Source organism: Caenorhabditis remanei, chromosome III (assembly GCF_010183535.1).
Source record: "Caenorhabditis remanei strain PX506 chromosome III, whole genome shotgun sequence".
Lineage (NCBI taxonomy): Eukaryota > Metazoa > Nematoda > Chromadorea > Rhabditida > Rhabditidae > Caenorhabditis > Caenorhabditis remanei.
Genome location: NC_071330.1, coordinates 10,917,425 through 10,939,686, shown reverse-complemented (window position 1 = coordinate 10,939,686; position 22,262 = coordinate 10,917,425). Strand labels below are relative to the sequence as shown.

The 22,262-nt window shown below is 38.0% G+C and overlaps 3 protein-coding genes across 3 annotated transcripts; 2 read left to right on the top strand and 1 right to left on the bottom strand.

The window, feature by feature from the left end:
• Positions 1-1,350: 1,350 nt before the first annotated feature.
• Positions 1,351-10,734, top strand: GCK72_010677 (uncharacterized protein; the record flags this gene model as incomplete). Its single annotated transcript, XM_053727988.1, has 9 exons — positions 1,351-1,401; positions 3,300-3,455; positions 8,248-8,477; positions 8,525-8,622; positions 8,711-8,831; positions 8,881-9,130; positions 9,338-9,676; positions 10,168-10,593; positions 10,642-10,734. 9 exons carry the CDS (start codon positions 1,351-1,353, stop codon positions 10,732-10,734), a joined length of 1,764 nt encoding a protein of 587 aa, XP_053587565.1.
• Positions 10,735-16,293: 5,559 nt separating this feature from the next.
• GCK72_010676 (uncharacterized protein) lies at positions 16,294-17,149 on the top strand (the record flags this gene model as incomplete). The annotated part of the gene is made up of 4 exons (XM_053727987.1): positions 16,294-16,408; positions 16,530-16,624; positions 16,739-16,856; positions 16,977-17,149. The coding sequence occupies 4 exons, from the start codon at positions 16,294-16,296 to the stop codon at positions 17,147-17,149; spliced, it is 501 nt and encodes a 166-aa protein (XP_053587564.1).
• An 893-nt stretch (positions 17,150-18,042) lies between these two features.
• GCK72_010675 (uncharacterized protein) lies at positions 18,043-22,243 on the bottom strand (the record flags this gene model as incomplete). Its single annotated transcript, XM_003110865.2, has 13 exons — positions 18,043-18,213; positions 18,473-18,588; positions 18,633-18,921; positions 18,968-19,218; positions 19,400-19,745; positions 19,790-19,877; positions 20,128-20,250; positions 20,448-20,950; positions 21,033-21,378; positions 21,427-21,524; positions 21,573-21,859; positions 22,036-22,124; positions 22,203-22,243. 13 exons carry the CDS (start codon positions 22,241-22,243, stop codon positions 18,043-18,045), a joined length of 2,748 nt encoding a protein of 915 aa, XP_003110913.2.
• Positions 22,244-22,262: the final 19 nt, after the last annotated feature.

The window sequence follows — 22,262 nt, the reverse complement described above, 5'->3', positions numbered from 1 at the left end:
CCGCCTCCCTTACAAGGCCATTTTTTGACTGATCCATTCTCTAGCCTCTCCTTTTTATCTATACTATCTGATTGGTGTGAACGTTCCACTTGATTCGATTAACTCGGCCAAGTTCTTCTCAAGTTATTTATCCCTTTTTATGATATTCTATCTCATTTGTTTTCACGGGATTTCAACATTTCTCTTGTTAGCTCAGCTTATATGTATTCAACTGTTTCAAATGATTCTTCTTCTACCAATTCAGTTATTTCAATCAAGTTTTGCAGATTAAAACGAACGATTTCCGGTGAGCAACGGCTCGCCGAGCAACTATTCTAACATCTGAATGTGAATAGAGCTGAAAAAGTGAGTCTTTTTTGAAAAGTTTTGGAAAGAATTAATTGGAATTTCAACACAAAGAAAAATATAAGTCTAGGAAAAGCAGCTTCCGGTCGGGTTGTAAAGAAAAGATTTCGTAATTCCAGCTACTTTTACGAAAGAAGTATTGCAGTGAGTGAATTAGGCTCTCGATATGTGTAAGACTTTATTTATCAAATTAGAAATTCCAAAAACTCTTTTTCTGTGCTCCTAGAAGACAGACCTAGAAACTGCCAAACAATTCCCAACGTTCTCTTTTTCAAATGATGCGTCTTAGAGCGTTTGTCTGAATTATTTGCAATGGATTCTGCTCTAATTGACAGTTTAAATGGACCCATAGGTCCTTGCTAGTTCTGAGGAAACAATACCTGGGTTTTTTCAATTTCAATCAGTGTCAATCTGAAATTCCTTTAAAGTTAATGGCTACCGGATATTCGATTAACCCACCGTAATCCGTGCCTCTTTTCTCGAATTCCAGTTCGAAACTTTTTTCTAATTTCAACTGGAAACTATCCAACACAAACATTTAATATTTTCTGACCTCCAAACCTATCATTCCTTCCTCTCTCTTCTTCTTCTTTTTCTCTTCATTTTTCCATCTAAAGTCATCAGTCATCATTGGCGATTATATCACCTCTCGCTTATCATCTTATCACCAGTCGTTTCTTCTCTCTTTTCTACATTCGACTGTTCTCTCTTCTCTCGTTTTCAATGCTTTTGGAGGGACACTTTCTATGTGTTAAACATGAAAAAGGCAACGTATACAAATACACAAAACACGTCGTAAAATAGCATCTGAACTCTGAAAATAAGAAGAAAAAGTAGAGGAACGAGACAAGAGAAAGAGAGAGAAACATTGATAAGAAGTCGAGAGAGGAGGACTGAAATTGAAGTGAAGGCAGCAGCAGCTGATAGACTATCAGTACTCTCTCCATTCCCATTGTGTCCAAACTCATTGGCTCCATTCACTTTTCCGTTTTCATCTAGTCCAAAATGAACAGCGACGAAGAAGAAAGTATTCAGAATTCTGGAGAGACTAAAGATGTAAGTTTTGCCAAATTGAAGAAATAGTAAGAAAAAGTATCCTATAAACTCTCATTTTGTGTCTTGTCTTTTGCACAATTTTTAATTATGGACACAGAAAAAAGTGTGTCGTCTTCTGGAAAATTGGTTTACGTCATTGGGTTGCAGCAAAGTTTGAAAATTTACTGAGGAAGTGGAGAAAAATAATGAGAGTATTGAAATCCAGTGAATTCCAGTATAATGTGCTTGTGAACATTTGCATCCATGGTATACTGTAAAACATGCTGTTCAGTTTTCTGAAATAGAAAAAAGTGCACTATTCTCTTCTTTTGAAATAAGATTTGGATGGCAATGTACTCAGAGCTCTGCCATTTTGTTATTGTTATATGCAAGTGCTTTCTCAGAAGTCTTTACAGTTTATATCGTAAAAAGAAGAAAAAAACACGAAATTTTGTTGAAAAAATCGAGAAAACGAGGAATTGAGAAATAATTTTGTCCGAGAGGACTATACGATGGAAAAGTTCGCGTGGCAAAACTCTTCCACGAAGGCTCCTTTTGAGCCGGAAAACGGGAATTTAGAGCGTTTAGAGCGATTTTTAGCATATGCTCCAATGATGAAAGTTGCTCAGAATTTTCTGAAGTATCATAATCTGAAAGAAAAATATGACTTCAGCCCTCCCTGACGGAGTCACAGTCTAATGGAGCACAAAACTTTTTCTCCCTAAAAGTTTCGAAAAAATTCCCCTAAAATTAAAATAACTAATAATACCGAGAAAGTGTTTTACGAAGGCTTTCTTTTCAAGGTTCTCGCGATTTGTATGCCTGCGTTAAATTCGCCTATATATTTTTGAAGTTTTTTACAGATACTGGAAAAATGAAAATGTTTTCCATGTCCCTACCTTTTTGCTCTATTTTGAGCACTAATTACCGTAAATACTGTATTATAACGGCATGCCGTTATATTTTTCAACTGCCTCCGAGAGAAATTTTGTGGTTTCAGAAACTCATTAAAATTGAACAAAAAAACTTTTTTGGACTTTCTATTTGCTGATCTAGAAGTGACCAAACACGTTGCTCCTAATCAGAACCGAGAAAAAATCGCCTGATAAACATTTTAAGGGATTCTGAGTAGAGATGGGGTGCCGTTATAATACAGGTGCCGTTCTATTACAGGTGCCGTTATAATACAGTATTTACGGTATCTTGTTTACTGGCTTCAAAAACTATAAGTCCATTTCAACAAATAACCAAAAGTTCAAGTCCTCCTACCTACCCAAAACACAGTTTTTTGTCTATTTCTGCAATGCGTCATTTTCTATTTTTCTTTCCCTTTCGCCTCGTTTACCTATATGCATCTTCTTCTTCTCAAATGTTCCCAAACAAACGAGTCGGTGTGCTCTTTTCTCTTGTGGTCAACTGCTGAGCATCTGGCATCTATTCGTTCCGACTGAACTCTTTCTGATGTGCAACAGATGTTCCGTTCTTTTATCAACTCACTCACACATGTTTCTTCTTTTTTGAGAACCTTCTGAGTCCATTTTATTCGGTTACACGTGGCAGTTTTATTCTAGTTAAGAACACATACAAACATCGATCAAACCTCAAGTTAATATACGCATCTCCTCTCTTCGTCTCTCTCTCTCTCTCTATTTCCTCCCTCCTTTTTATTTACGTTTGCTCTTCATCTCTTTCGAAACCGTAACCGGGCAATAGAGAGAAAAGAGAAATAGTAGGAATAGTAGAGGCTTCGCATATAAGACGCAGACATCTGAGAGGTGCAGGTACCGGGCAACCAGCCGGCTCGCCATAAAACTCATCGATCGAATCAAATATACTGTATTCTTCTGAACTCATGATTTGGTAGGATTCTGAAATTATTCTACAGGATTCTGATCTTTATTGGACTGTCTTCTTTTCAGATGTCCTGGATGTTGCGTAGTCTTTCTGCCAGATTCTCGAGGAATCGACAACCACAACAGAAGAGTCAGACACAGGATGCAAGTTTTGACACGAAGAAATTCGTACAGTGTAAAGTACTTCTTCTGGATGGAGCTCATTTAAATATTGTTGTTCCGGTGAGTCATATGAACTTGGAAATTTCGAAGTCATGTCTAGTTCAAGCGTCTTGTGATAGCATTCTAAAAATGAATTGTTGAATCAATAAGTTTTATTAATAAGAAAAAAGAACAGCATGACACTCTAGCTCTATTGAGGTCTTATTAGATTATATTAATTCCCCAAAAGGGCAATTGAGAACCTGACAGCTGTCTGACCCTAGTAATTGCGTACTTATTAGACACCCGTAGAAAAAACATCTCTCAATTCTTATAAGAGAGTGGTTTACACATAAAATTACATTTTTTGATGGAATTTATACAGCTGGAAAGGTGACTTCGTGATCGTTTAGAAGATGTTCAAAGTTACATTTGAAACCACATTAATAGTTCTTTCTCAGAGTTTACATAGAAATTTCCTGAAAAAGATAACATAGAGCATTCACATAATGGACCTATTCTCGATCTATTCACAAGGTAGAAAAAAAAGCAAAAAATAGTTTTTTTGCTTTTTTTGCTACCTTGTGAATAGGCCCATAAAAGTATAATTGAGATAGAAGATCATCCATAATCATGCTTTCATCAGCCATCTCCGATTACTAGAAACCAGTCGGTTCACGTCGCCTAACGGCGACTAAACCTCCTTTTCTACACCACCCTTCTCGGTGTTACAGCGCCTGCGGCGCTTTCCAGACGGTTGAGACTATAGAGGTTTCAGAATTCTCTCCAACTTCTGCATCGTATTTTTTTTAAACTTGTAGGTAGTCTTTGTTAGCTGTAAGCAGTCCGTTCTGGTAAAGCATAGTTGTAAAATCTCTGCTCTTCTGATACGATTTCGATTCCTCAATCCTCTATTTTTTTGAAATCTGTTGCGAAGAAAAGATCTTTCACGTCCCCACATGGGTTCTAACCAACTAACTACAGTCAATGTTGCCTAACTTGCCAGAAAGGATTCCTGAACGCACCCATCTTCATCATTTGAAAGTCGAACAAAGCTTTGAAATATAGTGTCTCGTTAAGTGAACAAACTTTATCAATCCTTCTGATGTAATGAGGATCTGGTTATGCATCAGTAGCAGCTACTCCAAGAAGAGCTCACTGGCGTGTCGACTTTCGAATGATTTTGAAGGCGGATTTCGGAAATCCATTTTCTCGTGGTTTTTCTGACTGTTTTGGCTGGCCGGTAACAGACCGTCGTTGGCCCGTTGGCGATCGTTCAGCCGCCAGTGATTCACCACTCGATTCACCACTTTGTCGACCGTCTCTCTTTCTTTTTTCGCTGTCGATTCCCCTATTCCCTTATGCTTTATCAGTGTTTCTGCCCCCGAAGACGTCACTTTGAGAATCTTGAAAAAAAAACGACGGGAATGGCGAAGGGAACGTTTCTGCCCGGGAAGTCACTGAAGCCGGTCGAGAGCTTGTTTGGTCATTTTCATACTTGCAAATTTACGGCTTCAAAAAAAGGTACCTATTTTTTACCAAATTTTTTGAATTTTTTTGAAATATTACATTAAAAATTTCAATTTTTTGATGCATAACTATCTTTTGATTGAATTCTGAAGTATAGTCAAAAATTCGACATTTTTGGGAAAAAATTCAAAATTTCGTTCAAAACTTCAGTTCAAATTTTTCAGCCGGGCCTTCGGGATGGGCCGAGCCTCGGGCCGGGCCCGGCCGTGGAAATTCTCGTACCGGCCGGCCCGGCCCGTTGCAAGTATGGTCATTTTAGACTCGTTTTCACTTCTGATTCCGACCCGTTTGGTGTTGGTCACTCCGAGCTCCACGCTACCATTCGATATTGAGAGATGACCACATCTTCATCTACCTCTTTTTCTGTAACAATCAGCCTTAGAACATTCTACCTGTTAATCGGAGGATCTCAAAGCAGTAGAACAGCTTCCGAGATAGAGGTGGTATCACCTGGAACAGGAGAATCTGCACCATAATCATCGAGTGAATTATCAGCGGGAACAGTAGTAGTTGGAGAGAGTAACGCCATAACGGGAAAAGGAAAATGATAGTTATATGCGGTTCGAAGAAGGGGTTTTACGTGGAACCATGTCTGGACTTCATGCAACTTTCGCTGGTCCCTATATTCTACACGTAAAAAATAGGAGGAGCTAAAACAGTGGTAAGAAGAAGAAGAGAAATCCTAACCCAAATGGCTATTAGCATTTGAAAAAATGGGTAATAATATTTTTAGTGGGTCCATCTCCCTTTATCTGTGTTCAGAAAACTGCCCTATCATTTTGTGATGTCTATCAATCTGGAAACAAACGACACTGTCTGAATCTTCTAATTTTCTGAATCCAATGATAACAACAATAGTGTCTCGTCGTCCCGTATTTTGGCAACAGACAACATGTTCGCAAACTTCTATTTTTCCGAACCTATCAACAAAAAATCAAAACACTTTTCTCGTCACCCGGGATCGAACTTAAAACTAACTGTAGTCAACGACGCTTAACTTGCCAGATCGGACGCGGCAACACGTTAACCCGAACCCACAGGTAGACCGCAAAGTCCCAAAAACGGACCAGCGCCGGTTCACCGGCGAACATTCTGTGGCTGGCCGACGGGCCGTCAACGGTCCGTAGAACATCCGTAGACGGCCCGTTTTCTCGCTTTTTGAGCCGCTGACGGACCGTTTTTCATCCGTTTTCAAACCAATCTGGTCCCTTCCCGCTCCCCATTAAGCTTATTCAAAATGGTTTTTTGCGAACAGTACTCGTTATTATAAATACTCATTTATTATAAAATAAAATAAATAACAAAAAAAGTTGACACTTATAAAAAATTTAAAAAATAAACATCATAACTGGGTGAATAATACATTTAAATATTCGCCTTTTGGCTTGTTGTTCGTCGATTTTCCGCATCAAGCAGGCGAGTCGAGAATGACTTTCTTCACTTTTTCCTCTCGTGGCTTCTCTTGATGTCCAATCTTCGTTGAGATGAATTCGCTTGTAGTCGAATCAAACCAATCTGAAAGAGAATAAGTTACAATACAATTCATAGTTATTAGGCAACTTACCTATCATTCGAAAAGTTTTTTTTTTGATTCTCGGCATTTCTCACTTTGTTCTGGTGGACGTCCGACAGCCAGAAGTGGTCACAGTTGATATCCTACTGTTGTATCCGTTCGATTCCTTGAGACCTCTGAAAAAAACACTTTAGTTCGCAGAACTCAAAAAAAAAGCATGAATATCTTACTTTTGGTTTTCCACTAAGCCCAATTTCCACTGAAGGCTTCTTCCCCTTATCGATTCCTCACTAACAAGTTCTTTTGCTGGTCGATTTGGACACAATTTTCTGGCGTCCCTTGACATTCGCTGAAAATATATTAATATTTTACACTTAGGTTAGCAATTTTCTGATACAAACCTTACATATCCTTTGAAATTCTTCGTTTTTGGTGTCAAGTAGAGCCGCGCCAACGACGACATTCTCGATTAGTCTGAAAATAGACAATTTCGTCGAAATTAATAATAAATAACGAGTGAAAACGTTTTTGACAGATAAATAAACCTGTTTTACTGAAAAGAATGTAAGAAAAACGGAAGAAATACCATAAAAATTGAAGGAAAATGAACGAAATAAAATATTGACGCGGAAAAAATTCAGTGTCGATTTACGACAAACAGGGCGCGCTGCCGTAATTTCGGAGTGTCGTTGCAAGCTTCAGCTTCAACGAGTCGACTAGAAAAATGCGAATACTCGGAAATTTCAGTGAAAAATGATAGTTTTTTGAGAAAAACACATAAAATGATGAAGCCTGATAACTTCTGAAACAAGTTATTGAAAAAAAAATCAAAACTGTCTGAACAAAAGTAGGAAGTGATCAGATAGCGAATCTACAGTTATACTTGTGAGATTGTGAATAGAAGATACACTAATGTATCCTTCTGGCTCGGTTTTGTGAGTTAACAGATTCTTGAATATGAAAAGCTGAATGTTGTACAAGGTCTGTAAACCAAGTATAGACATTCCTCTCGCTCTATAGCTGTTAGTTGTACCACTAGCAACATTATTTCTTTACATGACTTCACTTACTTTCAAAAATCAAGCATAAAGACTTTTATATAGTCACTGGAATACTAAAACTACTTTTGTATAGATTTCAGTATTTTTCTACACCAAATACTTTCTCAGCCTGTTTGAATACTTTGAAACGCCAATAAGTCGCTATTAGTCCGTTTTTCGGCCGCCATTAGTCCGTTTTTCGGCCGCCATTAGCCCTTTGTTCGTCCGTTTGCTTCATAAAATGTCAAAAACAAGAAAATGATAGCTTCAAACAACTTCTACTGACTCTAAATGACATAACAATGATTTTGAAGCAGTATTTCAAAAATCCATTTTTTGACTGGTTTTTAACAGTGATTTGGCGGGCCGGTAACGGACCGTCGTTGGCCCGTTTGCGGTTGTTTAGCCGCCGTTGGTTCGCCACTCGCACGTATGCGGCCGCTCAGCCGTCGGTCGTCCGTTTTTGGGACTTAGCGGTCTACCTGTGCCATGCGGCCACTGAAAATGCAAGCCGAAGAAAGGAAAGAAATGACGACACTTAGGCCGACAGTTTCACGCCACTTTTTCCGTTTTTCATTCCCCTATGCTTTATCACTGTTTTTGGCTCAGAAGGCGTCATTTTGAGAATTTTGAAAAAAGAAAAAGACGGGCATCATTAAGAGAAAATTTCTGATCTTTTGGTCTAAATTTGAAGAAAATCGGTTCAGTAGGAAGGGCGGTAGGATCGGCGACATACGGACAAACATACAGAATCTGGTGTTTGTTAATAGTAAAGATATCCAAATTTCAGAGAAATGCAATCGGAAGTGAGCTTTACGAAGAAGTATTCTACTCTCTTGATCTCGAAGAAAGAGATTATTTTGGACTTCAATACACAGATCAATTCAATGTCCAACATTGGCTAGATCCATGCAAAAAAGTAGCAAAACAAGTGGCAATCGGACCTCCATTCACCCTCAGATTCCGAGTGAAATTCTTCACTTCTGAACCGTCAAGTAATCTGAAAGAAGAGTTGACAAGGTAAGCTTTGGAGACACAATTCAGTTTAAGGTTACGGTAGTTTTCAGATATCAATTCTTCCTTCAAATAAAACATGATATTGCTTCTGGACGTCTTCAATGCCCGCACCCATTGGGAATTGAATTGGCGGCGTTTGCATTACAATGTAAGGTTTTTTAATTTTTTAATATTCCTGTGATGTTAGTTTCAGCTTTAAAAACTCTGATCATTCTAACGAAACTTTTCGTTTTCAGCAGAACTAGGCGACTACAATCCAGAAGTTCACACAGCTCTCTTCATCTCAGAATTCCGATTTCATCCGGAGCAAGATGAAAAAATGGAAATTGAGATATTGGATAAATACAAGGCGTGTCGGTAAGTATCTTCTTCTTCTTTAAATGTTCATCAAGATCCTAATTTTCAGAGGCCAAACTCCTGCACAAGCGGAGTTGAACTATTTAAACAAAGCACGATGGATTGAAATGTACGGTGTCGATATGCATATAGTTGAGGGAAAAGATGGGAATACATATCGATTAGGATTGACTCCACAAGGAATGCTCGTGTTTGATGGACCACAGAAAATTGGATTATTTTTATGGGAAAAATTACAAAAATTGGATTTCAAAAATAAGAAAATTACACTTGTTGTGGAAGAAGATGCTGATCAATCAGTAAGTTTTCTAATTAAAATACTGGAAAATGGATGATTGAACATAGAATAATTAATCCTTCAGGATTATTCATTGAGCTGGGTTACGGTATCCGATCCCCAAGTGTGCAAACTCAACCACGTTAAACTTCTCTCAGTTAAAAATGAAAATCTACTTCAAATTATTTATTTTTGAAAAAACCCCATCCAATAATTATCCCAGTTCCAGAACAACGGACAAATCCAACTTCACACATTTGTATTCCATTTGACGTCTGAAAAAGCAGCAAAACATTTCTGGAAATGTGCAATCGAGCAACACGCATTTTTCCGTTTGAAATCTCGTCCAGTCCAACCGAATCGTAAAATGCAGTTCTTCCGATTGGGAAGTACATTTAAATATAGAGGAAGAACAGAATATGAAACAATTCATAAAGAAGGAGCAAGATTATCAAGAAGACAATCATGCTCGTTTGAAAGAAGACCTTCTCAAAGATATGGACCAAGGCAGAGTCATGTGACAAATGCACAGTTGAGAGATGCTAAGAGGGCTGAAATCAGGCAGCAGGTGAGCAATTTTTTAGTCGGAAAGTAGGATTTTAGTCAGGGAAAAAAGAATAAAAACAAAACAGCTGCCATAATAAAATTTACTTAAACTGAAAATCCAAAACAAATTTGCAGTAATTTTCGAACTTTTTTACCAAAAAATTAACATAAAACTGGGTTTAGTAGGTCGTAAAATCTTTAATAGAGGCCCACCTAGCGGTTCCTGTTTGCAGCTGTGTATCTTGGTTCCCAAAGGAAATGCCGAAAAACTGCTAACTGATAAAATATAGCTTAATAGTCATTGAATATTTCTTCAGTTGAGATAATGTTTATATCTCTAAAACAGCCGAGATGGGATGCTCCAAATTTTTTTCTCTATTTCAGGTTTTGCGGTATCAGAAGTTCAATATACGTTTTCTAGACAAACCTACAGATAGTTTCCCCTCTTTGGATATTTAAAATTCTCAACTTATAATTCAAGTTATCAAAAGCCAATCCAATTGTATATTTCAGATTCTGGAACAACAACGAGTGAACGAACAGCAGCGAGCACATGCTCAATCAGATCCACTTCCACCACTTCCACCTATTTCAAACCTCCCAGTTCCTTCATCTCCAAATCTCAAAAAACCATTAAATAACAACAATAATCCATTTATCGGTGACACATCAATCCCATCTTCTTCCACTTCTTCATCTCCGTCTCACGTCACAAAAATAACAGTTGGAACGATCGGAGGAGGAGTTGAATCCACGTCACCATCCACATCTTCATATATTCCACGTCCTGTTGTATCTGGATCTTCCTCATTCTCTCATCCTCCACCACTTCCAGCCCATCAGTCATCTTCTAAAATTCCACGTATGAGTAGTGCATCAGAGGCACGGAAAAACTCACAACCGCCACAGCCAGCAGTAAGAATGCAGCATAATTTTGAGGTTTTTTTTATATGAGGCAGTTCAATTTTCAAAAATGTTTGGTTTCAGGATTCTCGAAAATTCTCTCAAAATGGATGTGCTCCGCCGTCACGAATCGTTCCACCAATGCAACATCAGCGGAGGATTGTCACTGATTTTTGATGAATTCCCTTTTTGTCTTGTTTTCAGCCAATTTTCATTAAATGAACTTTTTCGATTTCTGAGAATTTCATATCGAGAATTTCACTGCCGAAATTTAAAAATTCCAAATAAGAGATCAGCAAAATCAGAATCACCTCCTATCCCATGGCTTACTGTACAGACATTTTTTGGTTACAAACAAAAGTTTTCAAGAGATTTCACGAGAAAGCTCGGCATAGTTCATACAACTGCGCCCGAAATGCCCTTGAAGAAATGACTCTTTTCTCTAAGTCTCTCAATTTCGCAAAAAAATTTTCTTTCGGTTTCGGTAGAGCGCGGTTGTAAGAAGCGTACCGTGCTAATATGAGTCCGCTGTCAGAAAACGCTGGACTTGGCAGAACTAGCAACGCCTGTATCAGAACCTTCTATTCCCTCATTTCCACGTGAACCAAATCACTCACAGAAAAAAGTTCTTACGTCATTGAATTCTTCCACGTTTCTTATAGCTAATCTCTAATCTGAAAGTTTATTTATATTATTTCGAAAGTTTGCAGAAAGAATCAACCATAAAGTGTGTGTTCTGCAAGATTAAAAATCATGGTGAGCGAATTCTGAGCTTTTCAAATGCTATGAAACTATTCCAGAGCATCATCACTCAGGATTCCTTAAAATCTGTGACAGAACAGCTCTCGCCGACTTCTCGTTTGAATTTGGCTGCAATAGATCAACAATTTTTTAGTGTTTCTACAAAGTACAGAGTTTAATAATCACCAGAAAAAAAAATCGTTCGATTTTCAGATGGCATGACGTCAAAACAATATTATTAGACGAAGATGAGGTGACAATGGCCGGTGCCAATTTCGTGCATACTTTTGAAAATGTGGCATTTCGAAAGAATGGAGTAGATGGGAATCGGGTGAGAATAATCGAGAGAGTCCTTGACCATCATGGCATTTTCAGTCCTTCTACAAAGCAGATGCCAAAGAAACAGCTCTGAAACTGTGTCCTGGACGCAAAAAGTTAATAATACAAACCAAGTTGTCAGATTACGATGCGGTAATGCTGAACAAGATGAATCTGAAACTCACGAAACTGTATATAAGTACAGAGAATTTGAGTCTTGTCAATTTCCCGAAATTCGAAAAACTCAAAACACTTCATTTGGTATTCAATAGTACGAAAGAGCTGAAAGTGGTGGATGTAGTTGAACAGAGAGTTTTGAAGGTGCAATGAACGATCGAGACATTTTCAGACAAATAATTTCAGGCAGTGTTTCCACAAACGTTGACTCGGATCTGTCTGACTGGAATCTACTTGACCGAAAATCTTCTAACCCATATGGCAACGCTGAATAACTTGTCATGTCTCGATATAATCGGATGTCTGATTGATACAAGAGTTGGTGCCAAATACATTCCTCTTCTTGGTACTAAACCTCAAGGGAACATCTCATTGTTTTTGATTTTTCAGAAACGTATCCATCTCTTGATGAACTCAGTCTCCCACCGTCTCTTTTCTCATTTTCAATCAAAACAAAAACGCAGACGGAACTGAGTTTTCAAAAGTTGACAGTCACTAAAATTGGACTCTATATGGATCAATTCGACGATGACGTCTTCTACAGTCAATGTCGGCATTTCTTGCCAAAGAATCTGAAAGTTTTGGTGGTTTTCGGAAATTACTTGCCGCTGAAAAAATGGAAATTGTTGAGCTCAATCAATAATTTTATGGTTAGTCATGGATTTTCAAATAAGAAGAGTCACTTCATACAAGAATAACATTGTTCCAGATTCTCTTCGGTCCGAACACATCATTGGCTTCTTGCCCTCAAGCGAATCTGACAAATGTAAAGCTTCTATCCCATTTGGTCCGTTCACCACCGTACATTCAATTGGAAAGAAATCCAAACTTTTTGAGAAATCATGTAAGTTATTCTTGAAGTTCATAACCTCGAACTGATATTTTCAGGACATGAGCGTCGGGAATTTGGAATGGCAGTTCAGTCTTATCGAATGGAAAGATCATAATTTATGTAGAAAAGAAGTTCTTGCGTTGAGAAAACAAATGAATGCAACAGGAGATGAAGAAGTTGTTTTTGAAGGCGTCAGGATTCCAGCTCCAGTTATCATGCAGAGATTAGGACAGTTCAGAGGGGTTAGTGTGAACTGTTTGTCCATATCATTCGGTTATATTTTCAGCGTCGAATGATAATGCCTCATTCTCCGAACGATTTCCAAGTTTTTGACGGTCCTATTCCAATGGCCCCTCCTCTTCCAGCACGTCATCCGTTTGTTCATCCACCACGTCATCCACAAAACATTCTGCACCATACTGTTCAACCCCAACATCGTCGAAGATCAAATCGAAATCGTCCGGATACCCCCGTTCCAAGACGTGCCTCTCGAAGAAGAACTCGATCAGCACCACCAGCCATTGAAGACGTTCCACGTCAGCAGCCACCTCAAAGTGATTCAATGCGTACGCATCCTCCATCACCACCGGTTGGAACGCAAACTGGAGCAGTCTTCAATGCCACGTTACCGAATATCAGTCCAATTCGAACAACTACTGCATCAGATGTCACGAGAGCAACCGCTTCTGTATCCACTGCAACAAATGGTATGAGTGTATTGAATAGAGGATTCATGGCAACCCCCAATTCTGATACCTCGAACACTGCCACAGTCGGATCCAGAAGACTGTCGACGGAATCCCAAGTCTCAAGTGTTCTTCCAAGTGAGATGACAGTTCAGTCGGTGTCAACAGCCTCTCCGGAAAGAATTTCACAAATCAGAGGGAATGAAAGTCAGATGAGTAAGTGAAATTAATGGAAATGATAATGGTTTGAAACATTTTTCAGCCCCACCACCACCAGCAAACCAACAGAACCAACCACCGAGTAGTTGAGTTGAATGATTCGATACACAAGTCGGAGGTCGTCGTAAAGAAAACTTAAATAGTCGAAATTCTAAAATGAAATGTTTTTCTTTATTATCTAGCTGCACCTTACATTATTGAATCTGTCTATTTCAAGTTTCATGAAAACACTGTTAGTTATAACTTTCCTCAGTTCTCCATTCACGTTTTGCAATGTTAGAATTCAGGTTTTGATTCTGATTCCAAGAGCCGTCTTTTTCAATAATTTCTGATGCCAGGCGTTTTCTAATCAGAGTTTATCTTCTCAATGTGGTCACTCAAAGTGTACTCATTTTTGTTGTTTTTTTCATCATCCCGTTGAGTGCAACCAGCAGTCCGTTGGGTGGATATTCTTCGGATGAAATCCAGTCTCTTTTCTCCTTCAAATTCTCTGTTTGTCTTCTTTCTACGTCCAAAAATCTTCTGCGTTTCATTTATTTTTCTCTCCTTCTTTCTCCCCCACTCACTACACAAACAGTGCCACTTTTCTTCTGAGCACAATCCAATTTTCTTCTCTCTTTTCCGATTTCCGATCAATTCTTCGACCGTCGTTTTCTGTACTCTTCTCCCCCTTCCAAATAGAAAATAAACCTTTTAATTTCTGTACTTTGTCTCCGAATTCGTCTTCTTCTTCTTCCTGAATTTGAATGGAATGTACTCATTGAGATAGTGTAATAAGTGAAGAGACTCAGAGATAAAAGATATCTCCGATTCACTAATTGGAACCAGACTGAGGAACTGACCCTCTTCGCCCCGCACCTCTTCTCGCTTTATTACATTTTTGTGTGACCTCCCTGGCTAGTAGTACACTTTTTCGTTGGTCCTCCTCAATTCCATTGACTTTACACTTTATATTATTGGTTTCTAGACTTATAAGTTTCCACCGAAAACTCTCGATATTCTTTTGGAATTGAAGGACGGTGTCAAAATGCTCTTCGATCTTTCGAAATGTGTTCAAAATTAAAATTAAGTTTTCTTCGCCCATCGTCAATTAAGTATGATGGAAATTCTTAGAACTTTTAATCCTATTTCGAGCATTCAGTTTGTAAAAACATTCTCTGAATCCGTCAGTTGTTGAAAAGTTTCTTTACCGAACTACAGTTCCCTCAATAACTCGTTCAAATAAGTTTTGTCAACCTTGAAAATGAATCTCTGAACTTTTTTTTACAAGATCTGGAATTATTAATCGGATACTGTACAGAGGTGGACGGATGAAAATCCAACCAAAAACTCCAGATTTGTGGACTTGGAACCTTCCCATTGTATCAATCCCCACCCCATTCTTTGTATTTTATTTGTTCATCTTTGAACTGTTTAAAATTGTTATTGTCTTTTCTCTTTTTCTTCTTTTCAGTTCCACTTTGGCAGTTGTTCTTCTCTTTCTCTTCTTTCCATCCAACCGTTCGTCACCTTTTTCCTCCTCTCGCCCCCTTACTCATTTGCTCAATCTTCCGTCTTCTTCCGATGCTCCCTCTCTTATTTTGTGTAATCTTTCTCTCTCCGAAAAACGAGCAACTGTCCCTCACTATTCTCATTTCTCTACTTCCAAATCACTTCGTACTCATCTGTCATTTGGCAAAAGTTCGTCTTCTTCCTTTTCTTTGAAGATTTTTCGATTTCTCAATTTTTAGAATTCTGAATCATCGGATTTCTGAGTTGCCGAACATCTGAATGACTCTCAGAGCTTGTATACCTCACGATTTCTGGATTCCTTAATTCTGAGTTCTTCGAAATCCCAAACAGGGCTGAAATCTGGCAATTTGAATTTCTGAAGCTTTTGATACAATTGGCACCTTGTCAGCCGCTTCTTCTTTGCCATCTAGTTCCGTTTCAGTAGGAATCCTACTTTTTTCAGATTCGTCATCTAAAAACAATTCTTTTTCCTACCATCCCAAAAACAATAATCACCACAAAAAAGGGAACATTTCATCTATTCTTTTCAACAAAAAAAACAATACAATCTCTTTTTTCTTTTCGATGATTAAACGCACCGAAACATGGGCGGTGCATTTGTTGTTAGTTCTCTCTCCTTCTTTTTTCCACCGCCCCCTCCGAAAAGCGCTTTCTGAAATAATAAATAGAGCAAATAGGCCAAGTTGTCTTGTTTCGACATGCTCTCCTTCCTCTCCGTATTTCGTTTTCTCAAAACGTTTTCTTCAAGATTATTTCTTATTAATAAGATGGAAAGTTCAGACTTTTCCTGATGTTTGAGTCCTTTATCCAAATAGTAAATATGATAAAATGGAGGAGAACTGGAGTCTGGAGCAGAGGTCTAACAAAACTGTTTACAGTGTTATAAGCCATTTTTTGAAAATAGTTTTACGCTGACTATTAGTAAACAACTTTTTGATAAACTGTTGTGTTGAGCTCTTTCAGAAATGCCCGAACCTTTAAATTTTTAACAAAAAATTTCGAAAGATAATGACGTGGCTTTGATTTGCCATATGTCCACCAGATTGTCCCCCCTGACCACCTCGTTTTGTAATACTCTTTTCTTTCTTTAAAAATTGTAACAAAAGTGACGAAACAATCCCCGACACCCGCCCATATAACAACATTCCTGACTCACCTGCTCTTAAGCCACGCCCCTTTCGTTTGATTCTTCTTTCTTTTTTTCAACTTTTTCCATTCGTTTTCACTTCTTTCCAACTATTCAGTTTCAGAATGCCTTTCAAACCTGTCGAGCATCCAAAGTGCCCAAAATGCGGCAAAAGTGTGTACGCTGCCGAGGAAATGAGTGCCGGTGGATACAAATGGCACAAGTTTTGCTTCAAGTGCAGTGAGTTTTCATTTTGATATCCATGAAAGAGAAAACGAGGCTCTGTTTGTCCCTTATTACTGCTTTTCTCGTCCTTTTCCTGTCCGTTTCGCTTCTTGTTTTATGTCGTTGTCCAATTCAGGTATGTGTAACAAGTTGTTGGATTCAATGTCATGTTGTGAGCACCAGGCACAACTTTTCTGCAAACAATGTCATTGTAGGCGATATGGACCTAAGGTAGGTATCCATTTGAAGGATTCTTATATAGTTCTTAGACTCTAAACTCTAATAATCAGATCTTTAGATTACTTTATTTGTTAAAAATGTGTATTCCTAATTTGCAATTTTAAGGGAGTCGGTTTCGGAATAGGAGCTGGATCTCTGACAATGGATACTGGAGAGCAATTCGGAAATACAGAAGTGGATATGACGTTAGTATCTAAAAGATTCCATGCTCAATGTTGTCTGTGTGTGTGTCTGTGTGTCCCTCGCAACTAATTCATCCCCTCAATCACAGAGCCAATTTCTCTCTTTCGTATCTCTTTCTCTCCCCCTCTTTCTCTCATTTTTATTCACTCTCAATTCTCAGACATGTGCAACAAACTTCTCGATTCATGCACTGTTGCTCCGCATGAGGCTGAACTCTACTGTAAGCAATGTCACGGAAGAAAATTCGGACCAAAAGGAGTCGGATTCGGATTGGGAGCTGGATGTTTGACTACTGATTCTGGAGAAAAGTTCGGTGGATCGAAGCAGACGTAATCAGTGACAAAACATAATCAAAACGGGGGAAATAAGGTGCCGATGGATGGCATGGTTTGAAGTGAAAAGAGACTAACAAATAGGAAATGATGGAGTGTCACTAGTTTTATTGAATCGCATCTAGAAGACAATCTGAATATTTGGAAGTTATGAAACTGGATGATTCAGAGTTTCCGAAGACATTTCGCAACTTTATCTTTCTGCTACTCAAATTTTCGAATGATGTAAAATCCATCTATTTAAGTTTAAATTCGGTTCAAAACTTGTCACTCCATTGACTGATGGCCTATAATCCGACACTTGGGTTTTTAGGTTACAGTTTAAAGTACTAAAGTTCTAACCAAAACAATCCTTATCACCAACCACTATCTAGTAATACTTTGCAGTGCCACCAATACTAACACAATTTTTCCTTCTGTAGGAGAGAACATACCTACAGTTCTTCTGTTTGATAGACCTAATTAATTCAATATTTCAGCAATCGTCCAATGACTGCCGAAGCTTTCACCGCACCAATCAATCCATCCCATAGCTGAACTTTCGCTTTCACTTTCATTTTCTCGTTCATTTTCTAAATTTCAATTCGATAAGCTATTCGTTTTCTATTGCAATACCCTGGTACTTTCTGACCTACTAATAAATATTTTATCCTGTTGAAACGATTGGATTGAGACAAGAAAAAACAAATTTATTCATAACGAAGAAAAATGAAAAATAGAAATCTGAAAATAAAAATAAGAAGATGTTATCACAACTGAACTGAAAATGAGCGATTAGAATTGTCTAAAAATACACGTTTGTGATCCCACACAATGACCCGAAAACTAGAAAAAACTGAAAAATAAAATAGAAATCTGAAAACCTAAACACGGTAAATAAGCGAAAATATTTGTTTAGTTGAATTCGAAATCCCGGAAACAATCCATTCGTTTTCGATCTTCGACTGATAGCTTCTCGTTGGAAATTCCTCTTCCGTAGACCAAGAACTCGAAATATTTATATGAAACAAATTCGAATCCAATCGGTTGACTCATTGAATGTTCATGAGCCACTATGAAATCGTGCTGAAAAAAGGAAAACTCAGAATTTAGTTAGATTTTCGACGAATAATGTCAAGAAAAGTAAATTATAGCGAGATCTAGTCGGACAGTGTTGAAAAAGTATGAATTTCGATTCGTTTGCAAAATGAAAACATGTCAAAGTTTGTTATTTTCAGCTAATAAAATGTACACAACTGTCGATTATGTTTTATTCTACCATCCCTGATAGTCTTGGAGTTGTTTATTTTTTATCATTCATTAGAAGCTTTTTTTCGTAACTGACCTGTTCAATTTTTGAAGCTTGAACAAGTACAGTATGAATGACAATATGATGTCCCGTCAATGAGTGAATGAATAATCGAGTACCACATGATGTCTTCGATGCTCTCGTTCGAAGTCCTGAAATTAAAAAAGTTCTTGAAAATAATCATTTGATATCTAACCTAAAACATTTCGATCAGTGAGTCCTTTGTGCCATTCCTCAACAGTTCCAACCAACTCAACACTCCCATTTCCTTTCTCTTCATAAATTGAAAGCCGATCATCTGCGAATCCGACAAGAAGAAATCCATCTGTTCTTTCCATTGATGTTACTGATGACGAGAGTTTCACAAGTTGCATTCGTTCACTTTTCAGCTTTTTCTGTTGATGACGATCCAGATCATTCCAGATTTGAAGAGTTTTAGCACAACTGACATAGCAACCCATTGGACGACCATGGAAACAAATCATCTGAAATTTAAAAGAAGTTTGACCCCGAAATCCATCAAAATCTCACATTCTGCACATTAAACAATGGTTCAATCTGAGCAATAAACTTCTCAGTGACAGTGAAATCGTGTTGTCCAGTGAGTAAAGCCACGTATGTTCGTATTGCTTTATCCGAGAAGCCGACAGCATAACGGAGTTTACATGGAAGTTGACGATACTGCATACTTGGATCCAGACTGACATTCAGTACTTCAATCGGATGTCCATTTTCATCTTCTGCGCGGGATTCACCGAGATCGTGGAGACCGATCAAACTTTCTGGAAGAATGAACAAGTTGGAGACAGAATGAATCTGTAGAGTATTTGGAAATGTTTTTTAAATACTTCAGATTGAAAGACTAAGAATCTGTGAAGACACATTCATTGATTTACAAAAAAAACAAACCATTGTGGCAAGATGGTACTATCACTCGTTGATTCGCAATCACTCTAAACTCACCTTCCGCATATTGCAAAGCTTTCAATCGAACGAATGTATCACTTGCAACAACCGCAAATGCTCCTCTCTCATCAACTGAAAATGGAGTGACTGCAATCGAATGTGCTCCTCCAGTGTGATGTGTCACTCGATGCCATCTATCTTGATCTTTTTCCGAAACGACGACTTCAGCATCAGTGCAATGAAGAGCAAGAAGGGATTCTCCAGTCGCAAGAAGTTTGATGCAATTGACAGCTCCAGATGAAATCGGATGAGCCAGCATGCTGCTTGCGATTATGAAATGCTCGAAATTGGAAGCAAAATCGAATGACAGATGGAGAAGACCGCCGGTTACACTTCCAAGAATCTGAAACATTTCAGTTATTGAGTTTCAGAATTCAGGATTGATACCATCTGATGTGGTTCGATGAGAATCGAGGAAATGCTATCGAAAGCTGGAATTTGCAATTGATTTCCAGCATCCAAGTAGCGTTTTTCCCTGGAAAAATGAGTTTTCAACTGAATCTCGAAAGAGAGAAAATTAAGAGAAATTAATGATTGAACCCATGCTAGAAAGGGAAAAGGGAAATAAACTAAATGATAGAAGTGGGTGGAGTCACAGTTTATTTGTATCATTCCCTACCCTTTGCCTGCTTTTGCACGATTTCTGAAATTTGATTAAACCTTTGAGGAGTTCGTCTTTTTTCAACGTTCAATGTAGGTAAAACCGTTAAATTCAGATGACTCACCTGTAGAAATAGATTGGGAAAACTGCATTCTGATCAGCTACATAGACACCTTCGACGGATTTCATTGCACATGCAGAAGTGAGACACGTGGCAAATGAGGCGTCCAGAGAGATTGAGGCAACTCTTGAAGATATTTGATTATTAAAAATGCGTTTCTAAGTTTTATAATAAATACACTAGTTCAGTTTTTAATGAATTAGTAGAAGAATTTCTAAAATTGCTGGTCTCAAAACTAATTGATTGTACTAGATTTTGCAATAAATGGGTTTTCAACGGTACTAACCGACTCAACTAAATTTCTGTTCTAGGCTGACACTCACCTCTTTCCTTTCCTCGGATAAATCGCCAACGTAGTCAGTCCAGAAAGACAATACAAAGTGATATCTCTACTCTGTGAATCCAAAATGAAATGAGTGAAAACATCTTTTTTATCTCCTCGGTGTTCAAATATATTCTGACTTAAAATCATTCTCATATCCTTTGCAACTTCAGAACATCCATTCAATTGATCGATAATCTGATCAATCTTCTGATCCCATTCATCCGAATGTTTCTTGATTTGATCACTGTTCACTTTTGCTATCAGTTCATCCACTACCATCCGTTTCTCCTCTACTGCTATCCAACTCTTTCCAATTAAATTCTGATTTCCAGTCTTCTGAACTTCTTCACATAACTGCTCGAGTTTCTCTAATTCTCCTAATTGATCTACTAGAAGTGCAATCATTTGTTCGATTTGATCATTTATATCCAATGCTGATTTTATTATTGAAATCAATTTGCGAAGTGAAGTCAGTCGTGTGGAGACTCGTTCGCACCGGATCTGGAAGTTTTATTGGGTTGAAATTGCTTTTCGAATACAAGAGTTCTTCGAATTTTAAAATATTTGATTAGCATAAACTCACCGACTGATTCTTGAATTCAAATTTCAATTTAGCGAAATCGTCATTCGTCGTGTCTCCCTCAACAACTTCTTCTTCTGTGACTAGCTTCTCTGACAAACTCTTTGAAGTAGTCAACATATCATCTCTTCTTTGTTTCTCCGTATCCTCAAACTTCTGAATTCTTCCAATTTCTTCAAAGACAACATCCAGAAGAACAGCCAAATTGTTTCTATTTACAGCTACTCTTTTCACTAAAAGCATATCATCGTATTGCTCATGAACTACTCCAACCCGAACGAATCCATCATAATATGCCACGTGGAGAAGACCTGAATCTCTCCAGAGAAGTCCACTAGTAATTGGGCGGCTGAAAATAAATTGATATGAATTTGAAACGCGTTGTCAAGATACTAACTTGCACCGAAAAGCTTGAATACATTGGAAGTGTTCGGATGTTTGAGCACAAAACGAGTAATGGTATAGACCTGTTTCCAGAAGAAAAACCAATAGAAGCTGAAATTCTCTTCATCATGACAAGCTTCTTTTTCATCTATTTCTTACTTCTGTATTCGAATGCTTTTCCGCATTTGCAGCTACAATTTTTCCGGGAAGTTTCAAAATTCGACTCTTCGAAACAGTTGAACTTTCGAATAATTCGACAGATTGAACGATGGAAACATGATAATCTCCATTGACAATAACGTCTTCGGTTCCTTCAATTGGTTGAATTAGACGAACGACGTCATTAGATCCGAATACAACGACATTTGTCACTCGAACTGGAAGACCTGTATGTTGAGATCTTTCCATTTCAAGTGCATGGATCACTTCTATGTCACCACCACAACCTGAAATTAAAAATTTTAGTTTTTCGAAGTGGATAGTCATGGTTTCTAAAAAACATATTTTGTTGTTTAAAATAAGTAACATCGATGAGTATTTGCCAATTTTCGTACTAAGTTTCTCAAGATAAATACAGTTAATTTGACACAAATATTTTATTCATCTGCCCTGATACTCTTACCTGAAAGGAGACGTCCATCATCTTGATGCCTGAATAGGGCGCCTCTGACCCGATAGGATGGGTGTTCCAGGGCGTACCCTGTCATGGATCTGAAAATTTAAATGTTTTGATTCAAAATTCTTTCAGATCCAATGGTTTTTATTCTCCGATTACAAACAAAAACTCACCTTTGTTGAAAATCTTGATGCGAAGTTGTAGATTCAATCATACCCTAAATAGTAGTAATA